This window comes from Lissotriton helveticus, chromosome 11 (genome assembly GCF_964261635.1).
Source record: "Lissotriton helveticus chromosome 11, aLisHel1.1, whole genome shotgun sequence".
Lineage (NCBI taxonomy): Eukaryota > Metazoa > Chordata > Amphibia > Caudata > Salamandridae > Lissotriton > Lissotriton helveticus.
This window is the reverse complement of record NC_136072.1, coordinates 1,108,733,750-1,108,749,194: the sequence shown is the minus strand read 5'-3', so window position 1 is coordinate 1,108,749,194 and position 15,445 is coordinate 1,108,733,750. Positions and strand designations below refer to the sequence as shown.

The 15,445-nt window shown below is 47.1% G+C and overlaps 1 protein-coding gene across 1 annotated transcript in view; it reads right to left on the bottom strand.

Annotated features, from left to right (window-relative positions):
- The window catches only part of LOC144790945 (solute carrier family 2, facilitated glucose transporter member 11-like), a 525,594-nt gene that overhangs the window by 297,182 nt on the left and 212,967 nt on the right, over positions 1-15,445 (bottom strand). The window contains exon 7 of the mRNA XM_078665571.1: positions 6,380-6,567. Within this exon, the coding sequence (XP_078521697.1) occupies positions 6,380-6,567 (188 nt within the window). The remainder of the gene's footprint in view (positions 1-6,379; positions 6,568-15,445) is intronic.

Genomic DNA, 15,445 nt, shown 5'->3' with positions numbered 1-15,445 from the left:
ATATTGTCACAAGGAGGACATGACTTGTATGATTCCATTAGATTGATTGAAATGGACAGCACCAAGAATGAAATATTGTCACAAGGAGATGACTTGAATGATTCCACTACATTGATTGAAATTGAGAGCACCAATAATGAAATATTGTCACAAGGAGGAGATGGCTTGTATGATTCCATTAGATTGATTGAAATGGACAGGACCAATAATGAAATATTGTCACAAGGAGGAGATGACTTGAATGATTCCACTACATTGATTGAAATTGAGAGCACCAATAATGAAATATTGTCACGAGGAGATGACTTGAATGATTCCACTACATTGATTGAAATGGACAGCACCAATAATGAAATATTGTCAGAAGGAGGAGATGACTTGAATGATTTTTTTGATCAATCTCTTGATGGCGAATTTATCGAGTGTTTGGAGACCATAGAGTTACAAGAATCATCATTGCAGACTTTTAATGAGGAGATTCCAGATGAGATGATTGAAGAGGAAATTACTGATGAGGACATGTTACTAGTTGTTTCAAATTTAGAAAATTTTGAAGAATAAATTTATATTTAGAAATCAAAAATTGTTTGAGACATTATTTATTTTTATTTTTAATTTATGAGGTTGTAGCGAAGTGATTGTAGTATAAAATGAGACTTATAGTATAGAGTGCAACATTTTTATGTTACATGGTAAGTTTACTCATATTTACTTCCCTTCTGCCACTATATTATCTCCAATGTGTATTTGACATGTCTTCTTCATCTCCGGCCTCCTTTCTCTCACTGTGTGTCTCCGATGCATCTTATCGCTGGTATTTTGTGTAATTACAGAAGAGAGTAAAATAAAATAGTTCGGAACGTGAAAAGGGGGCAAAGTAGAGTACTCCTCACCCCCTAGGCCTTTTTAGGCGGTCCCAAAAGGATCAGTTTCTGCTTTCCTGAGAGATTATGGTATGAGTTCCATATACCACAATAACTTGCATTACAACATGCAAGATATCTATCTCCTATTACCAACTTTTGGAGATATTCGCGCTAAGCGCGAATATCTCCAAAAAGTAACACCTGCCCTGAGCAGTTCTTAGCCATGTTATCCAATGGGAGGTGGATAACATGGCTAAGAGTATTAGCTCGGTAATGCATGAATATCGCTGAGTTTTTAGCGATATTCATGCATTGCGGCCGTTTATTATCGCATTTGCGATAAACCTTGATAATAGTAAGGTTTATCTTCGATAATTTCTGACGATGCTTAGTGGTAAAAAATTGGTTGGTAAGCATCGTTAGCGATAAATATCGCTTAACTTTGGTAATATGCCCCAACGTCTGTTAACGTTCGATTCGAAGGAAATGAGGAAGTGTTGAAAAACATTGTCTGCGCCATCTTGCCTTTTTTGAAATGCCACACTTTTGTCGTGCACGGCAGCCATTTTAGATGTCTTGACCAGACCCACTCTCTGCACGCTGTCGATTCGTAGCATGGCTCCTCACCCTCGCAAGCATCTTCCCCAGGCACTGGTCACCCCCGCTCTCTGTCTTATGCATGGGCAATAAACCTCCCCCCATCTGCGCTGCTCTTCCCTGAGAATCACACTGTGCCCGCCCGACACCTCCCTTTCGCCCTATTCACTACCGCACCCTGTGACACTCCTCTTCCTCTGTGTCCGATTGTCCAGGCTATCAGCTAGCCCTGCAGATGTAGTTTATGGCCCCAGCTGTAAAGAATCACCCCTCTTCAAAGGAGTTATAGTAGATCAAGGCCCACACCCGATGAGATCCGTCACACCACACGTGTTCCTACTATCTGAAAACTATCCTGTATTGTGATTGGGGAGGGGACCGAGCCTGAAGCGGAAGATTCCAGGAATGACTCTTTGTACATCAAAGTTTTTACAATTATGTGTCACATAAAAAATATATAGCACTCCAACAAAGTAGTAGGAATATAAAACTTTAATAACATATAAATATATACAACAAAACAAAAACAGTAAAAACATTTAAACAACGAAGAGACCGTGGCAATTTATTTTGAATTATCCAATAGATTTATTGAAATTGACAGCACCAATAATGAAATATTCTTGTCAGTAGCGGTCTGTTGTGCGAATAGTTCCAAGGCAGCAGAACGCGCTGAAATCTGGATGTCACGAAGGTGATGTCTAGCAAGTTGCCGCCCAGCAAATAACGGCGTGGGGCGCCGCGGGGGTGAGTGAGTCCAGTAGGCACCACAGCTATTCTTACCGGCATTGCAGAATTACTGCTGGGGACAATGCCTGTGCTGGAGCAGGGTCACAGCAGAAACAAAAAGGATTCTGTTGAAGATGTTGTTGGTTTTCAATTTGAAAACAGTTCTGGTGTCAACTGCTATGCTAATGTAGTGGTTAATGTTTTGTTTTCTCTAGAAAATGTAAAAGAGGGGGAGGCAGTCCAAAGTTCCGTTAAAAGGGCAAAGGAAAGGATCGGTGGTTTGAACTATCAGTCAAAAAGGGGAGGGGGTGCAACAATTTTTCCTACCGGGTCACACTGTGCTTTCACCGGAAGTGAGGTCTGCAGGATTCTAGTAATTCAAAGTGAGGCTGGCGCCGACGTCCCGCGGATACAGTTTCGTCACTCCACGGGTGATCATGGCAGTCATTCCCCATCGGGGGTGGGAGACTCCCGCGGCTCCTCTAGAATCTTCAAGGTCGTGGAGGACTACGGTGGTGGAGTCAACCAGTGACCGGGCCATTTCTTTATGCTGGGCCCGCTCTTGCCAGGTCGACCGCCATTTTGAGAGTTCGGTAGCTACTGGCGATCGCGGGGTCAAATGAACGGACGGGCTCCACCCTGCCGGGCGAGACGTTGCAGCATGGCCACAGTGGAAGAACTCTTTTCCGGGCGCCTGGACCGCTGAGGGTGCAGCTGGGAAGCCTACACTGGGGAGGCGGGAGAGGCCTGTTCGCACCGTCTCTCCCTCCCAGTGCACCCCACGGCGTCTCGCTTGAGATTTGTTATGGCCGGACCAGGCGATGAGGACGAGGGGGGGGTCGGAGGCATGTGCAAGACATCCCCCCCCAGTGTTGTCGCAGCCATTATAAAAGAAAGAAGTGTCCCGTCCGTCTTCGGGCCGGGCTTCCGGTGGATGTCGGCCGGACGCCCCTGGCTCTGGCCCCATGAACGGGTTTCTTGGTTTATCGGCTGCAGCCGGATTCCGTCGGCCTCGGCCCCCCGACCGTTGGTGGCCGGACCGGAAGAGCATGTGGCGGGACTACCTGCAACTCTCAAGGGCCACCGCGGCCGGACTGGGAGAGAGAGGGGAGGGTCGAGGAGACATTCCCCCCCCCCTGCAACTGTTCAGCGTTGTAAAGGCAATCCCCTGGCCGGGTCCCGTTGGTCTCGGCCTCTCCTCCGGCTACACCCTACGTTAGGATCTCCTGGCCGAGGCGTGGCAGCAGGACCTGCCTTATATGGGCTGCTCCCGGCTGGGCGTAGCCGGAACCCTGCCCCACCTTGGAAGTTTCCAGAGTGGGGGCGGATGTTCTACTGACTTGCATTTTCCCTAGTCTATCGATTTTTTTGGCGTGGCAGGCGGTGGGACAGCGAGGGGTGATTTGGTTTCTCTTACTGTTTTTCTGGTCTCTCACCACTGGCATATTTTAACGTTTTCTTGTTTCTAGGACATTAATAGGTTTTATCATTACGTTATGTTATCGTTTCTTTGTTCGTTGTTTAATAAAAGTTCATGTTCATCAGTGGCCTACTGATTTTCGTTTTCCTATTCTTTTCTTTCCAGGTTGTTTCATGCTAAAGTTTCTGTTAACAGGATACAGTGATCACTTCGTTATTATTGCATATGTCCTTTTCACTAGGGGTGCTCTCTGGTCGGGCCAGATGACGTATGTCTAGTAAATGGTCCGGGTGAAACAGGTGCATCAATCAGTGGGGATAGGCATGATAGATTACAACGGGGGAGAAAGGTCCGCATTACGTACCCTTTCACTACTTGCAAAGATTTTCCTACGTTTATTTGCAAACAGGGAATACCTCCAAAAAGAACTAATTCCCAAACAGTCAATGTTCGGACAATCAATCAATCAATGAGGAATGAAATAGGTACGACGTGTTAAAGGCTTGCGTTACCTACCCTTCACTATCTGCAAAGGGAGAGAGAATATTCCTATTCTTCCTCGTTTGCAGGTAGAGAAGATCCTTAAGAGAATTAACATCGAACAATTCAATGCTCGATTGAAACAATCAACAAGGGGTACTGTGAACACAAATGAACGCCGCTTATGTACATACGCATTGCTATTTTCAACAGGTTGTTCCTAATGTTTCTATTTTAGCGAGGTCAAAAAGAGATCCCATTAGTGGCCTACTGATTTTGCTCGATTCCTTTTGTTTTTTTACACGATTTTTCGCTATCTGCAAAGACTAAACAGAGTATTGCGACTCTGTGCTTGTTTGTAAATAGAGAATGAACCAAAGAGAACAATCAATCAAATGGAGAGAGAAGCAGGCACGACGGATTACAAAGGGGGAAAGGGCTGCGTTAACTACCCTTCACTATCTGCAAAGAGAGAGTACTCCTAATAGAAATGAGGGGTGGGGGGCAGCAATCAAAGCAGATCAGTGTGCATAAACACGAAAAAAAAAATTCTTACCACGTACTTGACATTCGACAGCTTATGATATTTGCTATTAAAAAACCATTGAAATTCACTGAAAAAACCATAGGTTATAGACCATATATAGTTAGGAATTAGCATTTACAAAACCTTGAAAATTCACTGAAAAAACCATAGGTTATAGACCATATATAGTTAGGAATTAGCATTTAAAAAACCTTATTTTACTCACACAAAACCATTGAAATTCCATATATAGTTAGTTGCACTAACTATATATTGCGCACCCGCAATCCACTGCTGATGATGTCACATATTACATCATTCATGACATGGTCAGTGACATCACTGATGACATCACTGATGACATCTCAAATGACATCACTGATGACATCTCATTTGACATCAATGACCACATCACTGATGATATCATTCATGTGACAATACAATGCATCTCCTCACATTTTAATATAACCTCTGTTTCACCCAGTGTTAAAAACAGAGTATAATTTTTGAAACCATTGACACACCAATACTAGTTACTACATACGTACTCACTGATTCCTACGTCTACACACACATTCACTCATTCACCCATACAATCATTCATACATACAATCACTCATGTTTACAACACAATCATATGCACTCATACACCTATACAGACACTCACACTCTGCCACTCATCCATGGAGTTACTCACACACCTAGTCAGTCCTGTAAAGAATCAATCACACTTCCATTTTCTACTCTATACAGTTAAACATAGAGCACCTTACGTTTTCAACCATATACTAACACATACTTACTCTCTTATACAATCATTGATACAAGTACACATTGATCTGTACAGAGTCACACACCTCCCATCCAGCCACACACACACTCAGTCTCCCATGCAAATACTTGGGCAATCAATCAATAACCCATATAGTTACTCATATAGCTACTGATCAACACATGCAGCAGTTTACAGAACAACAGACATAATGATGCACAAATTAAGACAGTTTAGTCACTAACCCATGCACTCAGTGAGACACATTTAATCACTCACTCATACATTCAGTCATGCACCTACTAAATCCTTCGTCCAGACACTTATACATCCACTCATTCTTCAATATGTAAGACATATTTTAACTTTACAGAAACATAGTCACTGGATGTTGTCATCAGTGATGTCACTGACCATGTCATGAATGATGTAATATGTGACATCATCAGCAGTGGATTGCGGGTGCGCAATATATAGTTAGTGCAACTAACTATATATGGAATTTCAATGGTTTTGTGTGAGTAAAATAAGGTTTTTTAAATGCTAATTCCTAACTATATATGGTCTATAACCTATGGTTTTTTCAGTGAATATATATATATATATATATGTATATATGTATTTTCATTGGATGGCCATAATATGGTCTCTGTTTGGTTCTGTGATGGTTAGTGTGCGGGGATAATATTGTTACATTATTGGTTATTTTGATGGTTGGTATGTAATGATTGTTTTTTGGCAAAACTTACATGCATTTATCCATTTAAAAACAGGTTAATGCGCTCAGTCTCTTACTCATTGATTCACCCAAACATGCACTCATGCATCCAACCATTATTTCATTATCCCATCCATCAAATCACTCCTCCAATAAATCACATACGTAAACTCTCCAATCACTGAAAATGTGCCTTCACTTATAAAGTAGCCTGACCTATTGGCTTTGCTAATGCTTGTTCTTTTAGCCATAGCCTTGGAAGACACTTAACTGAATAATCACCACAGATGTTCTTGGTCAGTATCATTAGAAACAAGAGGTACAGCTGCCATCTGCTTGACCTGTCTCTCAGTATTTCTAGGATGCTCAGGCATTGGACCTTTCTCCTAGCTTCTTGCTCCTTCATCAGGTCGTCCATCTCTTCCTGGATATCACCTTCTCCCCAGAGCTGCTTCATAGCTGGAAACGAGAACAACAATGCAAGGCTCTAAGCAAGTTAAGTGAAATATCTACGCATGGGTTTCTCAAGCCTCTGATTAGGCAAAAGCAGGCATTACATTTTGACTGAAAGTGTGACATGTAGAGTATGAAAAACAATGTTCTAAATGCATATTTGGTAAACTTGAAAAAACTAGCAACTGAAAAACTAGTGAGAAAAGTAAATCTGCCCAGCTGAGATAATGACAAAGTGAAGAAATCACCAGGGTCAATGTTAAGGACGGGGGAGGTTTTAAAAATAATGTAATTTCTTGTTTTTTAACTTTTTTAAAACTACCTGGTTTCAGACTGAGGACCAGTTGAGACCTGACGCAAACGTCGCAGCCAGAGAACTCCACACTTGGATCTCCAACTGCGCAGATGACCTTGCCCGCTCCGTATCCCCGACAAACAGCACCCCAGGAAAGCTGCCTGGTTCACCACTGATCTCCAAAAAACAGACACCTAGAGAAGATCTGGAGAAACACCAAGACACCCGAAAACCACACCACCTACAAGGAAGCCATGACGGACTACTACAACCGAATCAGAACCACCAAGAGGGCTTTCATTCACAACATAATCCTCGCCAGCTCCACCAACTCCAAGGAACTTTCCAGTGTCATTCAGGAATTCACCAACCCCCACAGTGAAGCCACAGACATCACCCCGTCCCAAGACCTCTGCGATAAGCTTGGAACCTACTTCCACCTCAAGAACAAAAACCTCTAAAACAACTTCGTTGACCAGACGCCACAGCCGGCCAAACCTCAGACACACCTGCCAGCCCACCATCCCCACCTGGACACTGATCATGGTCGAAGACACCGCCACGACCATGAAAGGCATCCACTCCAGGGCCCCCACTGACCCCTGCCCTCCACACATTTACCACAGAGCCACCGCTGCCATTGTACCCGAACTACAACGTACCATCAACACCACCTTCGACACAGGCACCTTCCCAGGTGACTGGAAATGCGCTGAAGTCACTCCCCTGCTCAAGAAGCCCACAGTTGACCCCACCGACCTCAAGAACTACCGGCCCATCTCACTCCTCCCTTGCACAGCCAAAGTCACAGAGAAAACAGTTAACAGAGAACTGACATGATTCATCAAAGACAACGCCATCCTTGACCCGTCCCAACCCGGATTCCGAAGCAACCACAGCACCGAGACCGCACCACTTGCCACCTCAGACAACATCCGAACCCTCCTAGACCAAGGCCACTCCACAGCCCTTATCCTGCTGGACCTATCAGCAGCCTTCGACACCGTCTCCCATCAAACACTCTTAGTCAAGTCAAGTCAAGTCATAAAATTTATATAGCGCACTACATACCCAGAGGGTTTCAAGGCGCTTAGGAAGGGGAGGAGGATTATTTGTCAAATATCCACGTTTTAAGCTGCTTTCTGAACGCTAGGTGATTCTGGGTGAGGCGAAGGTAAGCGGGGAGTGAGTTCCATGTTTTGGCAGCCAGGTATGAGAAGGATCTGCCTCCCATGGTGGTCTTGTTGATGCGAGGTACAGTGGCGAAGGCTAGGCTGGAAGAGCGAAGTTGGCGGGAGGGGGTGTAGAAGGACAGTCGAGAGTTGAGGCAATCTGGTCCGATGTCGTAGAGTGATTTGTGTGCGTGGGTAAGCAGACGGAAAGTAATCCTCTTATTGATGGGTAGCCAGTGGAGGTCTTTAAGGTGACCAGAGATGTGTTCGTTGCGTGGGATGTCTAATATGAGCCTGGCTGAGGCGTTTTGGATTCGTTGTAGTTTCTTCTGGAGTTTAGCGGTGGTACCTGCGTAGAGGGTGTTTCCGTAGTCCAGTCGGCTCGTGACTAGAGCGTGGGTGACTGTTTTCCTTGTTTCGGAGGGGATCCAGCGAAATGTTTTTCTGAGCATGCGAAGAATGTTAAAGCAGGAAGAGGATACGGCGCTGACTTGTCTGTTCATTGAGAGTGAAGAATCCAAGATGACGCCAAGGTTCCGTGCGTGGTCTGTCGGGATGGGTGCATTTCCGAGGGCTTCCGGCCACCAGGAGTCGTCCCATGCAGAGGGGGATTTACCTAAGATGAGGACTTCTGTTTTGTCTGAGTTCAGTTTCAGACGGCTTTGTTTCATCCATTCGGCGACTTCTTTCATTCCTTCGTGTAGGTTAGTTTTGGCGGTGCTGGGGTCCTTGGTGAGAGATAGGATCAGTTGGGTGTCATCCGCGTAAGAGATGATGTTGAGGTTGTGTTGGCGGGCGATGGCCGCGAGGGGGCTCATGTATACGTTGAAGAGGGTGGGACTGAGTGAGGATCCTTGTGGTACGCCGCAGATGATTTCAGAGGCCTCGGACTTGAATGGTGGGAGGCGGACTCTCTGGGTCCTTCCGGTGAGGAACGAGGTGATCCATTCCAGTGCCTTTCCTTGGATTCCGATGTTTCTGAGGCGTTGTAAAAGGGTGCTGTGGCAGACTGTGTCGAAGGCTGCAGAGAGGTCGAGGAGGATGAGGGCGACTGTGTCTCCATTGTCCAGTAGAGTTCGAATGTCGTCTGTTGCTGCGATGAGGGCGGTCTCAGTGCTGTGTTTGGCTCGGAAGCCAGATTGTGAGGGGTCGAGTGATTTGTTGTCTTCGAGGAAGGCGGCGAGCTGGTTGTTGACAGCTTTCTCGATGACTTTGGCCGGGAATGGAAGAAGCGAGATGGGGCGGTAGTTTTTGAGTTCGGTGGGGTCTGCTGTTGGTTTTTTCAGAAGGGCGGTGAGTTCAGCGTGTTTCCAGTCTTCTGGGAAGGTGGCGGAGTTGAAGGAGCAGTTGATGACGTCTCGGAGGTGCGGAGCTATGATGGAGTCTGCTTTGTTGAAGATGTGGTGAGGGCATGGGTCTGTGGGGGATCCAGAGTGGATGGAATTCATCAGGCGTATGGTGTCCTCCGTGGAGATTGGGTTCCAGGCGTTAAGGGTGTTAACAAGGGGAAGATGGTCAGCTGATGGTAGGGTGGGTTGGCTTCCGGGTTGTTTGTCAAAGCTGTTGTGGATGTCAGCAATCTTGTTGTGGAAAAAAGAGGCTAGGGAGTCGCAGAGGGTTTGAGAGGGGGTGATGTCGTTGGAGTTGGCCGAGGGGTTGGAAAATTCCTTGACGATGTTGAAAAGTTCCTTGCTGTTGTGGGCGTTGTTGTCAAGTCGATCCTTGAATGCTGTTTTCTTGGCTTTTCGGATTAGTTGGTGGTGAGTACGGATGGCGCTTTTGAAGGCGTCCTTGGTGCTGGTGGATGGGTCTTTTTTCCAGGCCTTTTCAAGGGAGCGGCACAGTTTCTTGGACTTCTTGAGGTCATCGTTGAACCATGAGGCCTTCTTGATGCCAAGTTTGTGTTGACGTTTTTTCAGTGGTGCTAAGGTGTCGGCGGTGTTGGATAACCAAAGGGTGAGGTTGGAGGCGGCTTCGTTGGCGTTAGAAGAGAGGGCTGGGGAGGTTTGAAGGAGCGATGTGGAGATCTGCTCCGTGGTGATTTTGTTCCAGTTTCTTTGTAGAGTTGGTTGGAGGTGGATGATGGGTTTCGGCTTGTTGTAGGTGAAGTGAACGCAGCTGTGGTCAGTCCAGAGGAGATTCGTAGTGTGGCTGAAGGAGACATGGTTGCTGGAGGTGAAGATGGGGTCAAGTGTGTGACCTGCGATGTGGGTGGGGGAAGTGACCAGTTGTTTAAGTCCGAGGTTGGCGAGGTTGTCCAAGAGGGTGGCGGTGTTGCGGTCGTTGATCTTTTCAAGGTGGAAGTTGAGGTCTCCCAGAAGGATGTATTCTTTGGAGGGGAGCGCGTGTGGGGTGATGAAGTCCGTGATGTCTTCACTGAATTTTGCGCGGGGTCCTGGTGGTCTGTAGAGGAGGGTGCCTCGGAGTGTGGTTTTGGGGTCGATGTGGATCTGGAAGTGAAGGTGTTCGGAGTTAGCGAGGTTAGCGTCAGAGCTGGTTGAGATGCGGATTGATTTTTTATGGACGATAGCGATTCCTCCTCCTGTATGGTCGGTGCGGTCCTTGCGTGTGATCTTATAGTCATCAGGGATAGCGATGGCGATGTCAGGGGCGGAGGAAGCGTTCATCCATGTTTCCGTTAGGAAGGCGACGTCAGGAGAGATGGTGTCTAGTAGGTTCCAAAGGTCAATGGCGTGCCTGTGGACCGAGCGGGTGTTGAGAAGGATGCATTCTAGGTGGTTGGGGTCGGGAATCTGTGTTGTGGTCGCAGCGGAGATGTTGTCGGTGCCGCTAAATTTGCAGGAGAGGCAGGAGAACGGTCCATGGGTGCGTCCAGGAGCGGCTTGGACGCAGGTGGGGGCGCGACCGGGGTTAAGGGCTAGGAGGGTGGCGGCATCGTAGGTAACGCGGGGGGGCTGGGCAGCGCGAGGGGCAGGGGGACTGGCGCTGGGCGCGGTCCGGGCGCGGACGGGCGTAGACGGGCTTACCTTTGGCGCACCTTCGGCGCGGCCGTAGCGCGTGGACGCTGCGCGTGGGGGCATTGGCCATAAATGGAAGGTGGGGGGGGAGGGGCGAGGGCGCTTCAGCTGGGAGGCGGGGCGGGCAAAGGAGGACGACAACAACAACAAAATGGAGGTGGAGGGGTCAGGGCGGCAGGAGCGCTAGGGGGGAAACGCAAATATTACAATAGTGTCACGCTACGGAGCAAAATGCTAATGGGATAAAGCGGCGAGATGAAAACACAATATGCAACAGAGTCACGCTAGCAATATCGCACTGTAAATGGGCAAATCGGTAAATTCAGCAATTAAATGGGCAAAGCGGCAGTTCCAGCACGCAGCGGTAATGAGGGCACACAGCAGGCAGTAATTATAATCGCAGACCAGGTTAGAGCGTAAGCGCTGCACAAACGATACCTCAGCAGCAGGGGAGCGACCACTCAGCTTGGAAGCAGAGAGTGAGTCACGGCGCTTCCTGGTGTGGGAGCGCTGTTTGTTGTCTGTGGGAGGGCGCTTCAGCTGGGAGGCGGGGCGGGCAAAGGAGGACGACAACAACAACAAAATGGAGGTGGAGGGGTCAGGGCGGCAGGAGCGCTAGGGGGGAAACGCAAATATTACAATAGTGTCACGCTACGGAGCAAAATGCTAATGAGATAAAGCGGCGAGATGAAAACACAATATGCAACAGAGTCACGCTAGCAATATCGCACTGTAAATGGGCAAATCGGTAAATTCAGCAATTAAATGGGCAAAGCGGCAGTTCCAGCACGCAGCGGTAATGAGGGCACACAGCAGGCAGTAATTATAATCGCAGACCAGGTTAGAGCGTAAGCGCTGCACAAACGATACCTCAGCAGCAGGGGAGCGACCACTCAGCTTGGAAGCAGAGAGTGAGTCAGGCTCTACAACGCCGGCATACAAGCCTGACTGGATCCAATCATTCCTCACCGGAAGAAGCCAAGAATCAGACTGCCACCCTTCCTCTCCGATCCCACGAGAATCACCTGCAGAGTCACACAGCGGTCATCACTGAGCTAGACCCTCTTCAACATCTACATGGCCCCCTTACTGCCATCGTTCAACAACACGGCCTCAACATAGTATCCTACGCTGATGACACCCAGCTCATCCACTCTTTCACCAAATACCCCACCACCGCCAGTCCCATCTTCCAGAAAGGAATGCAGGACGTCACAGTCTGGATGACTAAAGCTCAACGCCGAGAAGACAGAAGTCCTTATCCTTGGAACCACCCCTTTAGAATGGGATAACACCTGGTGGCCGACCGCTCTTGGATGTCCACCAACACCGTTGGATCACGCCAAAAACCTCAACTTCGTACTCAACTCATCCCTCACCATGAACTGACAGATCTACGCTGTCACCTCCAGCTGCTTCAACACCCTCTGCATCCTCCGCAAGACTTTCAAATGGATCTCTTCTGAGGCAAGGAAGACAGTCACCCACCTACTTATCACCAGAAGACTGGACTATGGAAATGCACTCTACGCAGGCATAAACAAGTCCCTACTCCGCAAACTCAAGATGATACGGAACACCACCGCCAGAATCGTCCTGGGCATCCCCTGGCACAAACACATCAGCCAACACCTACAAAGGCTCCACTGGCTCACAGAGGAGAAAAGAGTCACCTAAAAAAACCCTCACCTCCTCCTAGAAATGCCTAAACAACCCCGGATCCAAATACCTCAATGACAGAATCAACTTCCAGCACTGGCCGAAACCCAGTGCATCGCCAGAGCAGGCGGAAGATCATTCTCTCACATTGCAGCCAAGACCTGAAATGAGCTCCCGCCAGACATCAGATGCGTCCCCTCCTTGAACACCTTCAGGAAGACTTTCAAGGCTCTTTGTCTAAACAGGCCAGCGGACCCCCCCCCCCCCCCCGCACCCCCCTCCCTCAGCGCCTTGAGACCCTCACGGGTGAGTAGCGCTCTTACAATCCCCTGATTGATTGATTGAATTAGTGTTTCACGAACAGAGTACTCTGTAACAAACATGATGGAGTGCACAGTTTACCAGTGGTCCACTCGCTATATTCTGAATAGGGCAACCATCAATTTTCTAATGGCTGGTCCTGCCGTCATAAAGTTTTCTCTGACAGCTCAGTGGAGTTGGGGCCGTGGAAGTAATGACATCAAACCCTCCTGCCCAATTCAGAGTGGAACGTTTGAAGTCTTTTTTTTGTGCTCCATCAGTACTGTAAGCAAGCATTGGAAATGCAATAGGTCTAACATTAGTTTGAGTAAGAGATATTGGCATTGTAAATGGCCATGCCTTTTAATTTTGTGCAAGTTCTTGGTAATAAAACAGCAGTGATGACTTGATCGTCTATGACCCAGGGGAAGCAAAATAACTGCTGGACCTTGCCCTGGAATTTAAATGGTCCTTCTCGTCAATTGATCACATGAAGGTTTAAGGGTATACAACACAGAGGTGGTGGGTTTGCAGCAACAACAGACAGTGGGGACCAAGACAAGGGAGGAGAGCAGCAGAGGACGGACTGCCGAAATGCTCTCTTAGAGAGTGATTGGCCAAAAGTAAACAAAACAAGCAGAGACTTAAAAGCAGTTTCAATTGTACAATGAAATTATTATAAGTGGACAAAACGCACAATGCAGTGTTTGTTCCAAGCAGACACTGTAACTTAGAGTGTGATGTTGTTTTCTGGGATGGCATAGTTTATGGTTGTTTCTTATGCCATCCTGAGGCCCATGCAATACCAATAATTATGTTGAGTACTGTTTCAACCCGCCCCCAACAAGTCCGACTATGCTGCTGGGCATCTCTGCCAACAATATTGTAATTTATATCATTTGTAGGAAAGGCTTTGTGACCATGTGACTGTAACAGGAAGCAAGGGAAACAAAACACGAACACTTATGAACACAGCACACAAAGTAAATAAACAAGGGGCAAGGGCTGCAATGGAGAGCATGTGCTGCTTTTAATAGAATATGTACTTTAGATTTGTGGAATGCACTTGAATGCTGTTGCGCAGGTGTGGCTCATTGCAAGTAATAAGGGCACTTTTTGTCAAATATTTTGTTTTTCTTAACAATTTTTAAAAAAATGTAAAAGGTGTAAGACAGAGACGTGTGATCTAAAGAAAAGAAAGTCTCAATTGTATTTGCTCATGAAAATGTGTTCGGTAAAGTCTGTTGCTGTATGCTGTTGGTGTAGTCCATAGCATTACTGCCAAAACAAAACCAGGGGGAAAAGCACATACCTCGGTTTTTTAATGTGGCATGATAAAAGCATGTTTTACAGCCCTGTTTACTAAAGAGCTCTGTAAACCACAAGTGCTGGTCTTGAGGGCTCCACTGTCAAGAAAAAATAGTGCTCACAAACTGTCTGAGTAACAACACATGTAACAGGGGCAGTCCTTGAAAATGAGCAGGGCTTAAAGGCCATATTCAGAATACAAAATATGTCGAAGAGACAGCGCAGACACTTTTAGAGTTTGCTTCTGAAAAGCCAAAGACTTTGGTGAGCAGCCGCCTAACAGACAGACATCCATCAAACTTCTAGTGCCATCAGAGGAAGCACTTTGATGGTGGTTCCTCTGAAGGCACAGAGATCATTGCTGTGTTGGTGGTGATTGCTAAATATGATGGGCATTTGATTCAGTTGTTCTGGGGCTGCCCACTGGGGCTCAGTTAGTCGATTATAAGTAATAACTGAGTTAGGGGCAGTAGTCCTAAAGGCCTCATTTATGAGTATTTGCTGTAGGGCAGTGCTGCAGGCCTTCCTGCTATCCTGCCCTAAGGCAAAAGACCGGATCCAGAAAAACCATTGTCCACGCTTTGGTGACTCCACACCTGGATTATGGGAACGCCCTGCTGATAGGGCTGAGTCAAAAAGGCCTTCACCAACTTCAGTGCGTGCAGAATGCTGCCGCACGCCTCGTGCTTGGGCTTTCGCGCAGAGCTTCTGGGAAGACCGCTCTGGCCAAGCTCCACTGGCTTCCAGTTAGGGAGCGGATTAAATTCAAAGCCCTTTGTTATGCGCATGGCATCGCCCAGGGCAAAGGCCCTGATTATCTAAGGAATCTCCTTACTACACATCGCCCCACTCGGAACTTAAGATCATCTGGTGCGATGTTGTTTAAACCTCCCCGCATCTTCAGGGCCAGGATGGGCGGCAGTTCCTTTAGGTACCTGGCCTCTAAACAGTGGAACGCACTCCCGCTTCATCTTCGGATGGAACCATCCGAACTAAGATTCCAGGGAAAATTGAAAACGTTTATGTTTCCTATCACGTAAACCCTCCCTATGGCTTATTAAATATCTGCCTCTAGAAATATATCAGCAGTTAGCGCGGGGACACACTGTTCTTTGTGTAGCTAGGCGCTTTACAAATGGCTTATTATTATTATTATTATTACAAGGGCAGGA